At 38.1% G+C, this 18,917-nt stretch overlaps 1 protein-coding gene across 5 annotated transcripts in view; it reads right to left on the bottom strand.

The window, feature by feature from the left end:
* pitpnm3 (PITPNM family member 3) overlaps positions 1–17,626 on the bottom strand; it is a 70,104-nt gene extending 52,478 nt beyond the window's left edge. For 2 of the 5 annotated variants that reach the window (XM_086080512.1, XM_086080514.1), the window contains exons 1-2: positions 17,288–17,501; positions 8,632–8,727 (exon numbers count right to left, since the gene is read on the bottom strand). In XM_086080512.1, coding sequence (XP_085936638.1) covers positions 8,632–8,727; positions 17,288–17,312 — 121 coding nt within the window. In that variant the 5' untranslated portion in view covers positions 17,313–17,501. Of the gene's footprint in view, positions 1–489; positions 716–8,631; positions 8,728–17,287; positions 17,502–17,568 lie in introns of those variants that run through there. The other 3 variants (XM_086080513.1, XM_086080515.1, XM_086080516.1) reach the window with 3 other exon arrangements.
* Between the last annotated feature and the right edge of the window lie 1,291 nt (positions 17,627–18,917).

Here is an 18,917-nt window from a genome sequence, read left to right as displayed (position 1 = left end):
ATTTGATAGGCACATGAGTATACACACACACACACAAAAAGGCCCAAGAGGCCATGGCCTGAAAGAAAAACGAAGGCCACCATTTTGGTTCAAAGCGGACATTTTAGTGTCATTTTTAACCATTTCCAGTGGTCTCGTTCTAGACATTTTGTACAATTTCGATCAAATTTACGCATTGTATAATAGACAGATGGATGATACTAAATTGCGAAACTCTTCAGGTTTCATCATTGCATGTGGCCCAGAGCATGGCAGCAAAGAAAGAGGACTCAGAATTCAGCTCAACAAGGTCAGATCTTGACTCAAACAAAATAAGCCACCAATGCCAGTTTCATAGATTGACGCTAAATTGCTTCAGAACAGAACAGGAGACACAGAAAAGCTTCAAAACAGTTTCTTGGGTATGCAAAGGAAGTCGGGCACTTTTGTTTACAGTGGCTTTTCTGGCTCACACGTTTTAATTCACAAAAGTGGATTGAAACCACTTACCCTACACAGATTGCCAATCCTAAATTGCAAAGCCTTTTTAGCGACACCAAAGAAAGGACTAACACACCTCTAAAAGGAAGGAGAAAAAAAAGTCCTACACCTTCAGCTGCAAATAAATCCCAAAGGATTTGAAGTTTGCAGCATCTTAGAAACCAGCTCACGATAACTCCTCCACATCTATTCACATCTCGACAACGCAGACATGAAGAAGAACAGACGAGAGGGAGAAAAGAATAAGAAGAAGAGTGACAAGAGCTTGAAAGCCTCTTGACAAACACTATTTCTACAAAGCCTGGAACACTTTTTTTTCTCCTTGATGACACTCCCTCATGCTCTCTCTTTCAGTGTTTGGATTGGAGAAGGTACACAGTGTGCAAACGTGTTGTTTGCAAACGCCTGCAGGAAAAGCTTCATGGCTAACCTTCACTATGAGTCTGAAGTGTTCCGTGTTAGGAAGCAGCAAACACACACGTCTCCAGTGACTGATTGTCTACCTCGAATGCTCCAATCACTATCCTTCATTCTTTTTGGCTTTAGCACTCATTGTGTGTATGTTAAGGCACGCTGCGTAAAATGTGAATATGAACTCATTCGCTGCCATTGACGGCTATATACGTCAAAAATTCATTAGAACTATTTCTATTAGTTTAAAAAATTTTCCCACTTTTGTTAACAAGAGTATGAAAACGTAGAGGAATATTTTTTTATTGTACATTTAGAACAGATATAAAATTTGTGATTAATCGTGAGTTTTTTGTTTTTTTTTAGGTCAGGGGCAGACAAAACAAGTTTTACTTCTTTCTGTCCAGTTTCATTCTTTTGCTTTACTTGGAATTTGAATATTGCTTCTTTATTCTCCTTTTTCTTATAAAAATTAATGAAATTAATTGATTGATTGAGTTAAATAGTGAAGTCATGCAATTAATTATGATTTAAAAAATTAATCGGCTGACGCCCCTAATTTTTAATCATCTTTTTTTTTTAAGAGAAAAAGAAAAAGATTATTAAAAATGCAAAAATGTAATTTAAAAATATTTCCCCCCGTAATTAATCGCATGACTTCACTAGTTAACTCACGATTGATCAAAAAATGTATCTGTTCTAAATGTAAAATATTTTTTTTCTAGGTTTCCATACTCTTGTTAACAAAAGTGGGAAAAAATGTTAAACTAATAGAAATAGTTCACATACATTTTTGACGTCTAAAGCCGTCAATGGCAGTGAATGAGTTAAAGAAAGATGTGTTATATTTGAGCTATGTGGCCTTTAGTTTGAAGTTGGGAGGTTGATTTGACACACACAGGACATAATGCACGTATAGCTTGAAAGAAATCGGCGCATCATCTGCCAGTAAGGAGCACCAATGAATCTCTTGAGGGCAAGACCTTCATCACACACAGGATGTTCAGTCGAGAGCTGACCTTGTAAAGCTGAGTTGTTAAGACTTTTATTCTTTTATGGCAATGAATCAAACTTCCCTGCCACACTGCTCACAAGCAACAAAAAGAAAAAGAAGAAAACTCAGATCCCTCGCAATTTTGTGTCCCCAACAGTCAAGCACACCTGCTTCACATTGGGTGGCAATCAGACAAAATGAGAGTAATTTGTTTTTGAAGGATGCCTGCGAATGTTCCGCACGATGTTAAAATGGCCAATTCAAACCAAATTGGCATACAGTACTTTCTGCGTGTTCTCAGGCACAGCTTCTTGAGACTTCTTTTGTAGATCTACTCATAATAAATATGAAAACCAAATTTCATGTTGTTGTTTTTTTGTTTTGTTTTTTCCTTTTTTTTTTTTTTTTAAAGAGCTCAGTATTGTTCATTCGGTAATGTCATCATCATTGCTTTTTTTTTTGCTTTTTTTGTTTTTTAAACAAATTTCATGTTTTTAATTGAAACTAGCTTACTATGGTTCAAACTCAGTTGCAATCGGACAAAATCTCTACAAGTAATGTGTTTTTTTAACCAACTGAAAATGACCCTAACTTGGTTCAATGTTATTGGCTGCTTGCACAGTTGAATAAACGACTGACTTCTTTATGTTGTTAATTGCCTGTAATGAACTTTTTTCCCTCCTCGGTGAGGAGAGAGCAGTTATGCAAGGAGAAGAAGGAAGGAGGGAGCGAGACAAAAGAGACGCTGCATGCATTTTTGGGTACTAGTTAGCCCCATGGGTCTGTTCTAAGAAGAGAATAGCTCACCGGTGATGGGACACTGTGACTTTCAAAAAAATAATGCAACAGGAGAAAAATGTATTTGTTTATTTAAACTAAACGCAGTAAAATAAAATAGATTGTGGGCAACCGGGAAAAAAAAGTTTGAAGCTCATCGAGAGAATGACAAGAATGTGCAAAAAAAAACAATCAAGAGAAAAACGGCGGCTATTTATTTATGTATTTATTTTATTATTTTCACCGTTTTTTTTTTTGTTAAGTACATAACTCCAAACGTGTTTGATAGTTGTCGTCATAGTTTTGATGCCTTCGGTGAGAATCTACAATGTACATAGTCATGAAAATAAAGCGTAGTATTGAATGAGAAGGCCTGTCCAAACTTTTTTCCTATACTGTATATATATATATATATATTTTTATTTTTATTTTATTTTTTTTAATTGTCAATTTAATTTGCTGCAATTTTATTACCCGATATTTCAAACCAAAAGTTTCAAAACAAAAATGGCAGACTTTCTGCACTTTTTTCAGGCATGGCTCTTTAGACTTTAATGGTAGACTAGACCAAATTTCATGTCGTGAAGTGAAACTTGAATGAATGTGAATTTTCCCCCCAAAAATTGTTAACCGAATCATTACTACTTCTGCGTTTTATGGCGAGTCATCCAACATCGCTGCTACGTTAGGGCCAAAAGCAATGACGTAAGCTCAAACCTGTGTGCTGTGTTTCAAATTTGGTATCAATCAAACTAAATATCTACAAGCTTGCCTTTGAAGGACCACTTGAAACGACCAAAAGGACGCTAAATAGGCCACTTGGACTCAAAATGGCCACTTGCACTCAAAATGGCCACTTGCACTCAAAATGTCAGAATTTCCTGTGCATTTACAGTTTTAGCTTCTTGAGACTTTTTTTGTGAGTCTGCTTGCTGACGTGCCTACCAAAGTTCATGTTGTTTGATGAAACTGGCTTTGGGCGCTGAATTTTCTAATAAAGTAGTAGGTGAGCGTGTGATTTATTTGGCCTCAGAACAAGATTGGCTAAGACGTGATGCAATTTCAGATTGGTCGCATGCATTCATTTGTCTGGCTCTGCCGTGTATGGTATTGCATTCTTCTTTCACAGCTACACGCAGACACCAGCTGCATCTTATCTTCATCAGCTGCTCAGTGAGACGCAATTTTCAATATTTGTCCTAACACGGTGAGGCGTCAGCTCATTCCTGCGGTGTGCTCTCCTGTGCAGTATAGAATCAGCTAAGAGGCGTTTCAATTGCGCGTAACTAGCTGTCGCTACATATGCTATTTATACTGCTGAGTCATGCTAATATTTGATCTTGACGGGCTGCCACCGCAGGGGCCCCCGCGGCTGCCGATTCAATCGCCGCATTGTCTGTCGGCGCGAGTCCTTGACAAATTCGCTGCGTTGTTAATCCGAATTTGATGGCAGCCATTTGCATAATGAGGCGAATTGACAGACAGAGCGTGAAAGGGAATCCGCCGCATGGAAATGATGTTTGCGAGTATGTGTTTGCCGTTGCTAAATAAATGTACGATGCAGTGTAAACATTGTGCAGTGTTACATGCACCATGCGGCCCATGTCCTCAGCCCCACTGGTTTGAAGCAGCCATTTTAAGTCATGTTGACAATTTCCTGGTGTCCTTTAAAAACGAAAGTTAACTTGACTGAGAAACATGAAATTTGAGAGAGCTGCCTAGTATCATAAATAAAGCAACAAAAACGTTTCAAGAATCCATGCCAAAAGCACAAAGCACATTTACCACTTTGCTTCCAAGCGGCCATTTTAGACGTCAATTTCCAGGGGCCAGTTTCAATTAACTCATTCACTCGCAGCCATTTTCACTGAAGCAACCCCCTTCGCTCCCGGCTGTTTTGCTGAATTTTGACAGATTTTGCAAGGCCCACAGAATATTGTGTTCTATTGCTATAAAAACATGGAACCTACCAAAGGAAAGATTAGTCTCTTCTTTCATCAGGAAAAAAGTATATTTGTATCTGTTTCCGTTTTGCAGCAATTAGTATTAGAATATAGCTAAGTTTCATCATTATTCACAAATCTGTTGAAAACACTGGGGAAAAGAGCTTGTTGCAACATGGCCCTGATTGATCTCTTATACGCTGCTGCCACCTGCTGGCCGTTTTTGTAATTACTACCATTTCGTCACCCATTGTCTGCAGCTGCATCAAAGCCTTCTGTATGCGCTAGCATAAAACAAAAACATTTAAAAAAAGGGTATAAATACGTCTTTGGGACACTTAAAACAATTTAAAATAGAACGAGCAAAGGAGTTAACAACATTGAGTTCGGTAGACATGTCAATTAGAAGTAGACCTGCAAAAAAGACTTAAGAAATTGAAAATAAACATGGAAGTCTGCCATTTTGCTTTGAAGCGTCATGCTGCCAATTGCCATGGGTCTTTTAGAACAAATTAAACTCAGCCCCCAAAGCCCATTTCACTTAGCAACGTAAAATGTGGTAGGCATGTCTATCATGAGTAGACCCACAAAAAAAAGTCTCAAAAAGCCACGGCCTTGGTTTGAAGCAGCAAGAGTCATGATGTCAGTTTTCAGGCAATTCAGTCAGTTAGCAATATGAAGTTTGGTAGGCATGCCAATCACAAGCAGACCTCCCCCCCAAAAAAAGACTCGAGAAAATACACAGCAATTCAATCATTTCACGCCCAAGTGGACATATTAGAGTCCTTTTGGCCATTTCCATGAGTCCTCAAAGACAAAATTGTCCTCGAGATTTTGTCCAATTGCTACCAAATTCAATTCTCGTATACTGAACAGATTGACAACGCTAAATTGCTAAGTATTTTAGTATTTGTCATTGCTAATGGCGGGCACGCTTGATAGCTCTCCAAAAACACTCAAAGCTAATGCTAGGTGTCTTGGTCTCACCCTACAAAAGAAGATGGCAAAAAATAGACTATTATTTGGATTCCGTTCTTGCTGCACTATTGTTGGCTGCTTTTCATTAAGTTTTCACAAACAATAGAGCCCCTTTTTTCATTATTCCTAAGGGTGAGATAGACGGGAGAGTGTTGGTATGAGTGTTTCAGTGTGTGCGTGTGCGCGCGCATGTGCGTGTGTGTGTGTGTGTAGGAGCCACTGGGGGATGTCAGTGTAGATCTGTGGCTGATTAGGTGTTGACACGTGCAGCTTTTGCTAAAAACACGAGTCTTATTGCGATGTATAATGTAATGTTGTTACACATAAATGCAAAAATGACACATTTATTGGGAATAAATACGCGTATTATTGCAAGTTTAGAACTCTTCCTAGAAAATAAGACTACTCTCATTTCATTTTATTTCTTTAAAAAAATGACTGAAATACGCTATTGAAAAAAAAATTAGACACTTTGTAAGATTTTAATTTAAATTTTAAAAAATCTTACTTTCGTTTATTTGTGATAAGACTTTATACCTCCTAATTGTTTTAATTAATAGAATAATTATTTGTTAAAAATTACTTTGTAAGATTCCGTTTTGTTTTAGCATACCTGTCACATGATTACCATTTTCAGATAAATTTTTCTTGAAAAATATATTCATGACTTATATAATATTACAGCTTTTTAAAACCTTTGTTTTTGTAAGAAAAAAAACTAAATAAGACCATCCTAGTACAATTATGACTTTTCACATCAATTAATAAACGAATAAGAATTACTGATGACATCTTTTTTTTTTTCAAAAATACACAATTATTGTCACGCGATTATACAATTTGTCTAAAGATAAATTTTTGTCAGTGACAGCGTTGTAAGATTAAGATTTTTTTTTTAAGTCCCACCAAAACAAAGAAATCATAAAAGCTGTGGGGGTTTCTTTGTCCTATACAAAAAGCAAAAAGTAAACATGTAGACTGCCACTCCTTCATCCTCATTAAGAGAGAGTTTAAAGAGTATTTAATTGTTTAGAATATATTCATGTTAGAATGTTGAGCATCTGCAAACACTTGTTGGACAGCTTGGAATATTAATATAACTTTAAATTAAGATTTCATGATGCCAATTTTCACTTGAGGAAATGGCGCATGAGCGCATTCGTTATCTCGGGAGCACAAAGATTCACAGAACGTTTAACTCAGCTTTGATCAGTTTTGTAGCTGCGGGCTAAATGCATTAAAGTGTCTCGAAACATGAAAAGCATCAGGCCGTTTAAATGTCATCGTTGACATGCAGCGTCTTTGCCCAGAAAACATATTTCACAATAGAAGGTTTAATTTTTCACAATACAAAAATCCTCTATGTCTTCGTGTACATTCCGGACATTTAACTCATTCACTGCCATTGACGGCTATAGACGTCAAAAATTCATTTGAACTATTTCTATTAGTTTAACATTTTTAACAAGAGTATGAAAACCTAGAAGAAAATTATTGTACATTTAGAAGAGATATAAAATGTGTGATTAATCATGAGTTAACTATTGAAATCATGCGATTGATTACAATTACAAATTTTAATCGCCTGACGGACCTAATTTTCTATAATCTTTTCTTTAAAAATAAAATATATATATTTTTTTAAAGTCTACGTTTTCATACTCTTGTGAACAAAAGTGGAAAAAAAAGTTAAACTAATAAAAATAGTTTCAATGAATTTTTGACATTTATAGCCGTCAATGGCAGTGAATGAGTTAAAGTCAATGTCAAATGATAAATCTTAGCTGTGCTTCATTTGCTACATCATATTTGAATCCAATCTACAAATACAAGTAATACTGAAAGCAAAATAATTATACTATTAGAATAATAGTTATTGTGGTAAAGTTATAAGAATAAAATCAGATTATATTCATAATAAAGTCAGATTAGTTTCATGATAGAAGGTTGTACTAGTAAGGATGTTTTTTAGTCTTGCAGATTTGAATTATGTAGTTTTTTTAACAAAAAATTGCAGTTATGAGGGTAAAACAAAAAAAAGATTCACAATCTTGTCAAAAATCAGTTGCGATATAACAAAGTAAGAATTTGGTGCATAAAAAGCCTTCTTCAAGAAAAAGTCATAAGAATAAAGCCTTTTCATTTAGATTAGTGCTTCTTAATTATTTTCTGTAACACCCCCCTGGGAAGAAAAAAATATTTCACACCTCCCAAACTCTCCGCCGCGACTTTAAAATTGTAACATTGTATCCTTATTAACATGAAAGGAAACAAAAATAAAATATACCTCTGCTGAAAAACGTTATTAACGTTGTTTATAATGTACTCCCTGCACACACTCTGACAATGAGAACACCATTGCCACCTACTGTAGGGGATGTGCAATTACACTTTGTTCTAGTACAGTGGAAATAAAATGCATGTTCCCTGGGGTCACGAGCGGGACCTCCTTGGCATTGCAACACGTCTGCCTTAGCTGATCAATAATGTGCCAGCATCTTCCCTTAATGGCATCAATTAGCCCCGTGTTGCACTGGAGTCCCACATGCAGTGTAAATATCCCACGTGGTCATCGTGTTGCTTCCAGCTGGCGTGAGCGCCGCTTCATTATTGGCCGAGCATTATTGGCGGCGCGCTACGCTTAATTACTGTCCGTGCTGCTGATGTTGTTAACTTTGTTTTTGTGTATTGGCAAAGCCGTCGATAAACGTGCACACTGGGGCCGTTTTTTTCCTTATTTACTTGCCAAACAAAGTTAAAGTCCTGAAATTCTACAGGGAGTCTGTTTTTCTGTTTTAAGATTTATTTTCCTGACGACTTCTTTCTGGTGGAATGGTGCTTTATGACCCATAATTGACGGGATTTGGATGACTCCCAATCAGGTGGCCCTGCCCCGTTTTTCCCACCATCTGCACGCCCCTGCTACCTAGCTTGATTGCACATTGCTATGCGTTGTTTTGGGGGTGTTATTGTTAATTAGATTTGAACTCACACACTTCCCAAGAAAATAAGCAAAAGACAAAGTGAGAAAATAAGTCAAACACCAACCTCGGGCGTCGAAAAACTCTTCATCGGAGCTGTCAACAGATTCTTGCGCGATATTCTGCAGACACCAGTGGGTGGCGCTGTGCTTGCGTGACGAGCCTTTGGGTTCACAAAAACACACACACTGTTAGTTTGCGCTGAATGTGAGTCTTGTACTGTAATACGTGTCACATGATTTAGGACAATCACAAAAAAAGCCAAATAAAAAGTGGGGGGAAAACAGTATGGTTAATATTAATTAATAAAATATCTATATTTAAATGAAAGAAAAGAGACTTAACTAAAATATATAACTTACAAATGTCTGCTAGCTCAATGCTAACGCACAATACAGAACACTAAAGATGGGCTAATGAAACTGACATCCATGTTGCAGCAGTCATAACCCTTTAAAATGGACACAAACCTTTATACATATATTTTAATTATACTGCAGCTTGCAGAGTCAGTTGGAATTACAATTTCAATGATTACACTCCACAATTACAAAATGGCATAATCGTAAACAAGAATAAAAGATTAATAATACTAATTTTGAGTTGTTTATATTTGTATATTTGCACCTTTAGTTTTATTTTAAAATGCCGTTTGGGCCAAAAGGGACTTTTATAATTATAGTGTTCCAAAGAAATTCATTTGCGCTGAATCATTTTTATATGTTTAACCATTTTCTTTCACTTCATTTCTTTCATTATTGTCCTAATCGTGATTTCAATTATTACCAAATTAACCATGATTAATATTTTCTTCATAATCGAGCATCCCTACTTAGTTGTACAACTCTTCTTCATGTATTATGTATGACAATATTACATTGCCCCCTAGAGGCCAAGGCACGCACACCACAAGGGTACAATGTGACTGGGTATTGAAGTTTTGTCAGGACGCAAACTTTTTAATTCTGAACATTCTATTTATGAATATAGTTATTGCAGGTTTTTAATAAAGTCCCATATTATGGAATGCTATTTTTCATGTTACAAAAGTCTGTTTTAGGGGGGGAAGGCACTGGATCAGATGAATGGCTTTTCCATTCATTTTAAATAGGGAAGGATGGTTTGAGATACAAGTGTTTTGAGATTTTGCATAGTTCTTCTAATCTACAGTTTATCATCAGAATGTGGTGTCTGTGAAGAATGTTAACATTCAGTGCGGATTGCAAGTGGGATCAATAAAGAGTGTTTGGGTTGGAAATAGATGCAATCAAATCAATATTCTGCAATAGCGCTCATGATGTTTCTTTTTTTTTATGACTGTCCGTGTGTATGTGTGTGTTCTCATTGAAAGGAAAAAGCTTGAAAGAACAAAATGCTGAACCACACGTGACATCATTTGTTATGATGATGGTCACAATGGCCCAAAAATAACACACAGTGGGTGTTTTCTATCGATTGCCTGCAGCATGTGCGCGCACTGGATACATGAAAACACTTCAATGGACGCCTGGAACTCATTCAGCTTTCAAATGAAAAGAAAGGTGCACCGAACATTCGATACTCAGCTTGTTGCAGAATTTTTGGGTCATCTAACACAATGATTCGCAAACTGTGGGCCGCGTAACTCAAGTCGGAATTGAATGTTCAAATAGTGAATAACGTGGCAGTGGCTAAAAAGCTTGTTTTTAAATCGAGTACAGTACATTTGTTGAGCACAGTTCAGTTGCATTTCACAATCCAAAAATATTCTCTCCAATACGGTGTTGCCCCCACTAGTTCTAAACACGGCATTCTGATTAATACTGTGTTTGTGGATTAAGAGTTAAACAGTAAAATCCACCTGTTTTTATCCATCACAGGGGGCGGCCATTTTGTTTGGTCTTTAACTAAGCCCTGAGCTACTATGATGTCATTTTCAGTCCATAGCAAGTGGAAAGATGGCCGCCCCCTAGGATGTATAAAAATGGGTGTATTTTGCTGCTTAACTCATGTTCCACAAACACATTATTAATCAGAATACCGTGTTTAGACTACTAGGGCTGCACAGAACATATTATTGTAAAAAAAAAAAAAAATGTTTTGGTTGACTTCCCCTTTCAGTACAATACATTTGCATTCATTACCGTTTGTTTTTAAACATTTACTTAGGTACAGTTTATAATTAGTTACGTAATATCCCAGCTTTATTGAAATTATGTGACACTAATTTTTTCATCATAAAATAACTTTCCTCTCCTGATATTGCAACTTTTGTCCCACTAATATTGCAATAATTCTCATAATAAAAGTGACTTCATTAGTGGTATAAGTAAAATAATTGCTTTGCATTGTAAAATTACAAATGGAATATTTTCCACATAAAAATCTTTTTTCGAGCATTACATTTTACACTAACGGTACACAAACTATAAAACTATTAATACTAAAAAAAAAATCTTATATTAAGTATATTGCAAACTTCTTTGCAGTATAATTACAACTAGTACTTAGTAAAATCACAACTACTTCCTTGTAATATTATAAGACCATTCATGAAAAATATCCATAATTTTCTTGTAAAATGTACATTTTATTCTTGTAAAATTACCACTTTTTCCCCCCATGATTGTAATATGAGCTCGGAGGAGTTAAACTACAAGAGTTTACAAAGGATTCTGGCTAACACAGAAGCTTTCAACCTTTTCTGATATTAGGCTACAAAAAATCCTTCTAAAATTACACGCACACACAAAATGCCACACAATTCCAACTTCTCAAAATACTGGAACTTCATTCATTTAAATGTTTTTTTCCTTGTAATAGCACACCTTGTTTTTGTTCAGAACACACAACCTCCAAATACCGTCCCCCCCCCCCCCAATATTCAACCTGTTTTTAGATCAAAGTCAGGTGTGACCTTATTTTAAAAGAACTTGTTTTCTTTTAACACGACACATTTCACAATAGTCATGTCTGGGCTTTAGCATGACTCAGCAGGATTCCACATGGGACTGTCCCCATTTTCTTCATTTTAATTTTCTTCTCAACAGGAGCCTTTTAAAGCCGTAAGGAGCAGAGGCCTCCAAACAAAATGCGGGAGAGTTCAAGTCTACGAGCCTAATGTGAAGATCCAACCATAGAAGCTGGACGGAGTTGACTGGAAGATGATGAAGATGATGATGATGATGATGATGATGATGATGCCCCCCCACTGTTGAACCGCCAAAAACTTGCTATTAATAGCTTGCCCTCCTATTCAATCAAAACACATTGCGGCACAATCAATTGCTGCAGTCGATGAGAGACGAACACCGCATTAATCTGCCCTCCAAAAAATGTCAAATGACTTGCCGCACATTAACCACACACTGGCACGCACGCACGCAATTACACCGGACGCCATCCGTCCTCACTACCGCAGCAACGGACATCTTCGCTCTTCGTGTTCATCCGCTAAATTCGTCTCACTGCAAAACAGCCCACATGTGGCCTGTGTAGGTTGTTTTTGGTTTGTTGTGTCTTTGTCCACTGTGGCTGTCACTTTCATTTACATGTGTGCTCACACACTACAACACTGTGAAGGTCACAGCAGTACTTGTTGCTGCTTTTGGTTTTTTTTCGTTTCCCTCCTTGTTTATATAAGGATCTCCAATCAGCAACGACGCAGGTTCCTCAACCGGATTACGACAAGTGTTTTGTTGTTGTTGCAGGTGCTGGTTGTGTTTTTGTTCTTTCTTGTCTCGTTGTCGATCCGGGTTACAGCAGGTGTCAGTTGCTGCTTTTTGTTTGGTTTAGCCGTTTTATTCCCTGCTTTTACAACCGTGCTTTATTGATGATACTTTTGCTCTCTAACTTTCGACAACCATGAGGACATTATACTTAACGAAAACTATTGAAATAACTAAAACTGTAAAACATTTAAAAAAATTAAAAAATCTAAATTTTCCATTTTATAAAAATATAATTACAGCAAGAATTCCCCTCCTTTTTGGTTTTACATGAAGTACATATATATTAGGTAAAATACATCAACTGAAAACTAACTTAATTTTACAAACAAGTAAAACAAAATAAAAAATATATATTTTTAATGTTATTGTTGTTGCTTCTTGCTCCTTCCCTCTCCATTGTTTCCTTTTGCTCTCTTTTCAACCTTGCTTTTGCCATGATTCCCCAACTGGCTTCCCATGCAGGCGTTACTGTTGTTGCTTTTTGCGCTTTTCTTCTTGCTGATTTCAATTTGCCCAACAGGCGTCTTTTGTTAGTTCTTTTTGTTCCCTTCTCTCCTTGTTTATCGGCATGGTCCTCCAGTCTTCTTGCTGTTGTTACATTTTGCTCTTCTTATTGATTCCTATGTTCCCAGTCAGATGTCTTTTGTCAGTTCTGTTGACTCTTTTTGTCCTTGTTTATCCTCAACTAAGTCCAAACAGGAGTTGCTGTTGCAGGTGCAGTCTGGTCATTTTAGTCTCTCTTTCTGTCTGCTCTTAGTATGACCATGACTCCCATTGAGGTAAAAAGAACACTCGTATTACATGACTAAGCTACTGAACGGAATAGGTAAAAACAATAAGAATCTCGCTATTTGAGTTTGTTTATGCACAATTTTCTGAAGCGCAAGGAAAAAAAGAAACGTGGCCGCTCTGATCCAATCAAAAGGGAATGGAAAACAAAGCAGCCGCTGCTTAATTCTCGACATGAGACTCGCAGAGTGGATTTGCATGAGTGAATCCGCCAGGTGATGAAAAGCCTCTCGCCGCTCAGCGCCTTTTTTCACCCCACCCATTGACCAATTCACCCATCAATCCATGCCACCATAGAACCATCATCCATTTGACCCTTCCCATCATCCATCCGAGCATCCGTATTCCACCCACACACCAATCTATCGCCCAATAGATCTTTGTATCCACCTACCAATCCATCATCAACCCTTCTTTCATCCATACAACCAACCAACCAACCAACCAACCAACCGACCTACTCATCCATATGTAGCCGTCGCCCCCCGCACCCATCAACCTACCTTTGTCCATCTCCTTACATCCATCCAAACTACACACCCGCCAATCATCCAACCATCTATCCAGCCATTCTCACCCAACATCTGATCAATAGATCCAACCATAACCCCCCCCATCCAACCATGTAGCCACCAACCTGACATCCATCACCAATTTACCCATCTAAAGTCATCCGTTCACCTACCCACGAATCCACGTATCCATCCGACTAATAAATTTATCCACCGACCCACACATCCATCCCACAACCATCCATCATCAAGAAAGCAGGCGCCGCAAGTGCGCCGCTTCTCTGCCGTCGCATTGACCTGAAACATGGGCGCGCAGACAGCGCGGCCTCGCCATGACAAACAACCATTACGTTTCAATTACGGCTCAAACACAATGTAGCAAAGATCACAGGTGGAATTTGTTAGCTGAACATACCTGTATATACAACGAGATAATAATAAGCAGGGTTTTGTAAAAGTGGCGCGTTACCATTCAGAACACAGACGGCGGTTTATAGGCGCTGCTATTTTTAGCCAGCCGCATAACGGAACAACAAGTCCATGCCCGTTAATTCAATTGGGAGACAAATAAAAAGGGAAACGTCCAGACCGATGGCCTTTCATTTAATACGAGGAATATAAAATACTCAAGGGGGCTACAACTCACACTATTAAATGGAAGTGAGAGGGAGGGTGAGATGCATCGATGACAGCAAGCAAATTGGGAAAAAAAAAAGTCATATTGTTAGTTGTCGGCAGACATATCGGCTAAACAGGAAATATGGCCTGAGGAGAATCTACGAGGTTTTGATCAGTCACTAAAAAGGATAAGAATGTATAATTTGTCTTCACATAATGAAATTGTTTTGGAAATCACTGAAGGCTTACCGGTTACACCCGTAACTCTGATTGCTCCATACATTTTGAAACGTATATATAGGTTAAAATGCTCATGCTAATGACGAGCTGATCGTTATTACACACGGCATCTTCATTATCATCTCTTTCCTCATCAATGTGCACTGGCATGATCTAATTATCTTTCAGTGTTTTGCTCATTTAAAGCGGGTCATTTCTGTTTAGGTAACGAGACAGTTTGGCACATCAGAAAGAGGCAAAGAAAAAGCAAACAAAAATGTATGCTAATATTCATTGCTAACATTAGACAGCCCATGCTAACAGGTCATTTTTGTACTGCAGGCAACCCAAATACAAAATAAACAAACAAACCAAAAACTATTTAAATACAATTATTTTACAATATGAGGGGGGGGGGGGCAAAACCGCGGGTGCCAAACTGTTTACTGTACCGTCATTAACAAAATGTTAAGCTTACAACCCTTGACGCCAACATTTTGCTAACATTAGCCAGCCCATGCTAACACTTCCGTTTTTTTTTCTTATGCTATGTTTCTGTATGACGGCAGAACATGTCTAATTAAACTAAAATGGTCTAAAAATTATTATTTATTGAATACAAATATGATATCTTTGATCGTCAATCTATGCTAGCAGCATTAGCAAATAGCAATACACTGATTTATAGCAAGACACAGATTATCGGCGCTGTATTTTGAAGCATATTGGCGTCAGCCTTTTTTAACATTCCAATGTCCGATAAGAGATAGATTTTTTTGGAAAATTCTATTTACTCAAGAAAACGTTAGTTGAGGCATTAATTTAAAGACATGCTGCTGAGCCTTAACCTGGCAACAGCCAGATTGATAATTGTGATTCACTCTCCACAATATCAATCTGGGACAGCTCCACGGTGATTTACTCGGGAAAGGCGAGACATTCTGTACAATACTTTTAGCTGATTGGATAATGCGGTATCTTTTTCCTTTTACTGCAAATGAATAGCGGCTCAAAATATCGGTTATCGGCCTCCTTGGCTACTAATAATCGATACTGATATCGGCCCTAAAAAAAAAAAAATCTTTCTCTCGCTACTGTGTAAATGTGTGCGTAAATTGAGATGGATGGAATCAGTATTATTTCAGCGTACATATACTTTCGTGACTTTTTTGTTTGGTGGGTTTCTGTGAGATTTTTATTATGTAATGTATGCGCCTTGGTCCAATAAAAGTTTGGGAAGCACTGAAGAAAATGTATGTGCGTGCGTGCATGCCAAGGCTGTCCGTCCCAGCAGCAAGTAATAAGGTGGAGGTATTATATGGACCCCCCGCGGCAGATTCCTTCCTCCGCTCTCGCCTTGTGGAAAAGGTCAGAGCGCAAATGTCACGCGGGGGGATGAGGCCTTGCCCCAGGACACTAAAGCACCAAACAACAATATGTTTGATGCCATGACAACAACAATGAGCATCACTGGAAGAACACCAGACAGTGGTTAGCCTATATTGCAAAAGGCACATCATTATTATACATGAGAAATCACCAACCAAAAATGGCACAATAAGTACACTGACATAATGGGATTGTCTCAATTTACTCACAAATGTCCTTGGTGTGAAATCTGTGCCTGTTTAGTTGAACATAAAGGCTATTATTAAGTTGAATGGCAAATGGTGGATACACAAATTACATGTACCTTCTGCCATCAAGTGGAAGAGGATATAATTGTTGTGTCTGTCAATATACGGCGCTGGCATAAATAAATGCACAAAGATAAAAACAATCAGTTGAAACCCTCATTTGAAACCCTAATCCAGACTTGAAATTGTAATTTCAAACTCTTATATCATTGCCTTGAAATCCTACTTCAAAACCCAATACCAGACTTGAAATTCTAACGTATCCTAGAATCCTTCAAAACTTCAAACCCTAACATGACAAACCATAATTTCAGGCAACCTTTGTTTAAAACCTTACAGATGCTTCAGATCTTCATTTCAAACCCTAACTGACACCTTAGTGCTGTAATGAACCACTCATTTGAAACTCTAAACTTGGCTTCAAACTCTTTCTTAATATCCTAATTGGGAACCTTAACCCAGGCTAAACACCCTTTAAAACTTTGTTTGAAGTTTGAACCTTGCCTTCAAACCCTCACACCATCTTGACACCCTAAACTTGCCTTCAAACCCTAATTTTAAACTCTGACCCTCTCTGAAACGTTTGGAACCCTTGACACCATAATCATGGTTGTGGAAAGCTTCGTTTGAGACTCAAACCTTGCCTTAAAACCCCAACATGAATTTCATAGATTGGCTTCAACCCCTAATTGGTATTCATAATCTTGCCTTCAAACCCTAATTTGAAACCTTAACCCTGAAACTCTTAATACTAAGCCTGTCTTGAAGCTTGAAGTCCAACCTTGCCATTAAACACTAACTCAGGCTTGTGACCCTAATCATGACTTAAAACCTTCATTTGAAACCAACTTTGCTTTCAAATCCTATACAGTACTTTGAAATATCAACGCTCTCTTGAAACCATATGGAAACCATAAGCAAGCAGGCTTTAAAGCTTAATTTGAAACCCTAACCTTGCCTTCAAAACACCGCCTCGGAACCAAAACACAACCTTACCTTCAAATGTTGATTTCAATATAGAAACACCTCTGGATGACTGTTACTTGTAAAAAACTACAATACATTTCAGTCATATCAGACCAAAAGAAAAAAAAACGTCTTTGGCCACTTCTCCTTTTCTAACCCTAAATTCTCTCGCCTTTGAACAGAAGGCAATAGAAGCACACAGCGAGGTGTTCACATTCCAGCAGATTGAGGTACCTGTTAACATCGCACTGGGCGGGCAGATGCTGGCTTACCTCTTCCTCTCGCCTCCTTAGACATGCTGTCCTCCTCAGAGAGCTCCTCTTCCTCACTCGACTAGTCGATCAGTAAAATACTCAAGTGGGGAATGAGCAGTGCTTCCGGGAGCACACCGACCGCCGCAGCCAGCCGCCTGGTGCGCCTCCTCTCGCCGCGATGAGCTGCCGCGCTCCTCGCTATAACAATACAATCCACCTGTGTCAAGCGGACGTACACCCACCCCCGCCCCCGCCCCCGCCCCCGCCCGCACCAGCTACACCGCAGCCGCTGCGCATACTTTGGGGAGGGTTTGTTGTCTCTGTGCAGACTTGGCTCACACTGCCACCCAGCAGCTCTTCTCCCCCCCCCCCCCCCCCAAATGGTTAATCCAGAAAAGAGTATCCAGCCGAGTACCGGTCTGCAGCGCCACTGCACTCCAGCGGTGCGCAGGTCCGAGGTAGCTGATAGCTGAAGGGCGTCCGTCCTCTCCGCGGTCGCCAAACAACACTGCCGCAAAGAAACAAACAAAACAAAAAACAAATGGCGGTTTGACTTCACAAGTCCCTGAATGCAGCAAGCTCGTTTCTAATTAACGTCAATCGTGCAGTTTATGGCGTGCGTTCATCAAGCTAAAAAAAAAAAAACATTGGAGCGTGTCAGTCACTACATTGGCCAGATATTCAAACGCTTTTTATCTCTATATTCTTGAGACTTCGTGACAAAGTTGCGCATCATTCACAACAGCGAATAGCAATTCAAAGAGTTTTCTACAACTGCTATATTCACCTGTCACTACACTCTTGTTGCTTACGTTGCACATCAGTCACGACATGTTAACAGCTTTTCAAAATGAGGTTTTCCTCAATAAGCACATGTCTTGATAGCAACATATCGGCCACTACAGTAAATAAGTTATTCAAATGCTTTTGTCTTCTACATCAGTGGTTCCCAACCAAATATTAAAAAAAAAAAACATAAAAATAAATAATAAACGTGCCTGTTATATGTAACTCATAACATTTATCGGCTTACAAAATGACTTGTATTTGATGAGAGTATTTCTTTATCTTGGAAATAAAATATTAAATGTTACCCTGATAAGTCTGATCAAAGTTGTTAATCAGTCACTGCAGTGGGCAGTTACAACTAATAACTGTCCACTGTAGGGCAGTTACTCCAAAAGCAGTTTTCTTCTATCTTGAGTCTCGATGGCGACACGATATGTCTGTCACTGCAGTGGACAACATTTCAAAGAATAATTTACTTCTGCACAAATCTTGATGCCAAAGTTTCACTCCCTCAAGGCAGTGGACGCTAGATGTATTGTCCCATAACTAACACTTACTGGTGGGCAGCCATTGTAAGTGTAAAAAATAAAAATAAAAATAAAATAAAATAAAAAAAAATAATTGGTATGGATTGATGTATATAGATGAAAACTGTTTGTTTTTTTTGTTGTTGTTTTTTAGCTCTTTCCTGGAGTGCTTGTTATACAATAGAAGAAAATAGCTTTGAACTATCTGTTCACGAAAGTGACTAATGCATATGGAACAAAACAGATTTTGGCTATCAGTCCACTGTTTTGATCACAAAGTATGAAAGGCTTAAAATAACATGAGCATGAAGTCTACTCTTTGTCTTTGGCGC

Source organism: Leptonotus elevatus, chromosome 7, assembly GCF_054856555.1.
Source record: "Leptonotus elevatus isolate MCC_2025b chromosome 7, RoL_Lele_1.0, whole genome shotgun sequence".
Lineage (NCBI taxonomy): Eukaryota > Metazoa > Chordata > Actinopteri > Syngnathiformes > Syngnathidae > Leptonotus > Leptonotus elevatus.
The sequence above is the reverse complement of the archived record's forward strand: the minus strand, read 5'-3'. Positions and strand labels throughout refer to the sequence as shown.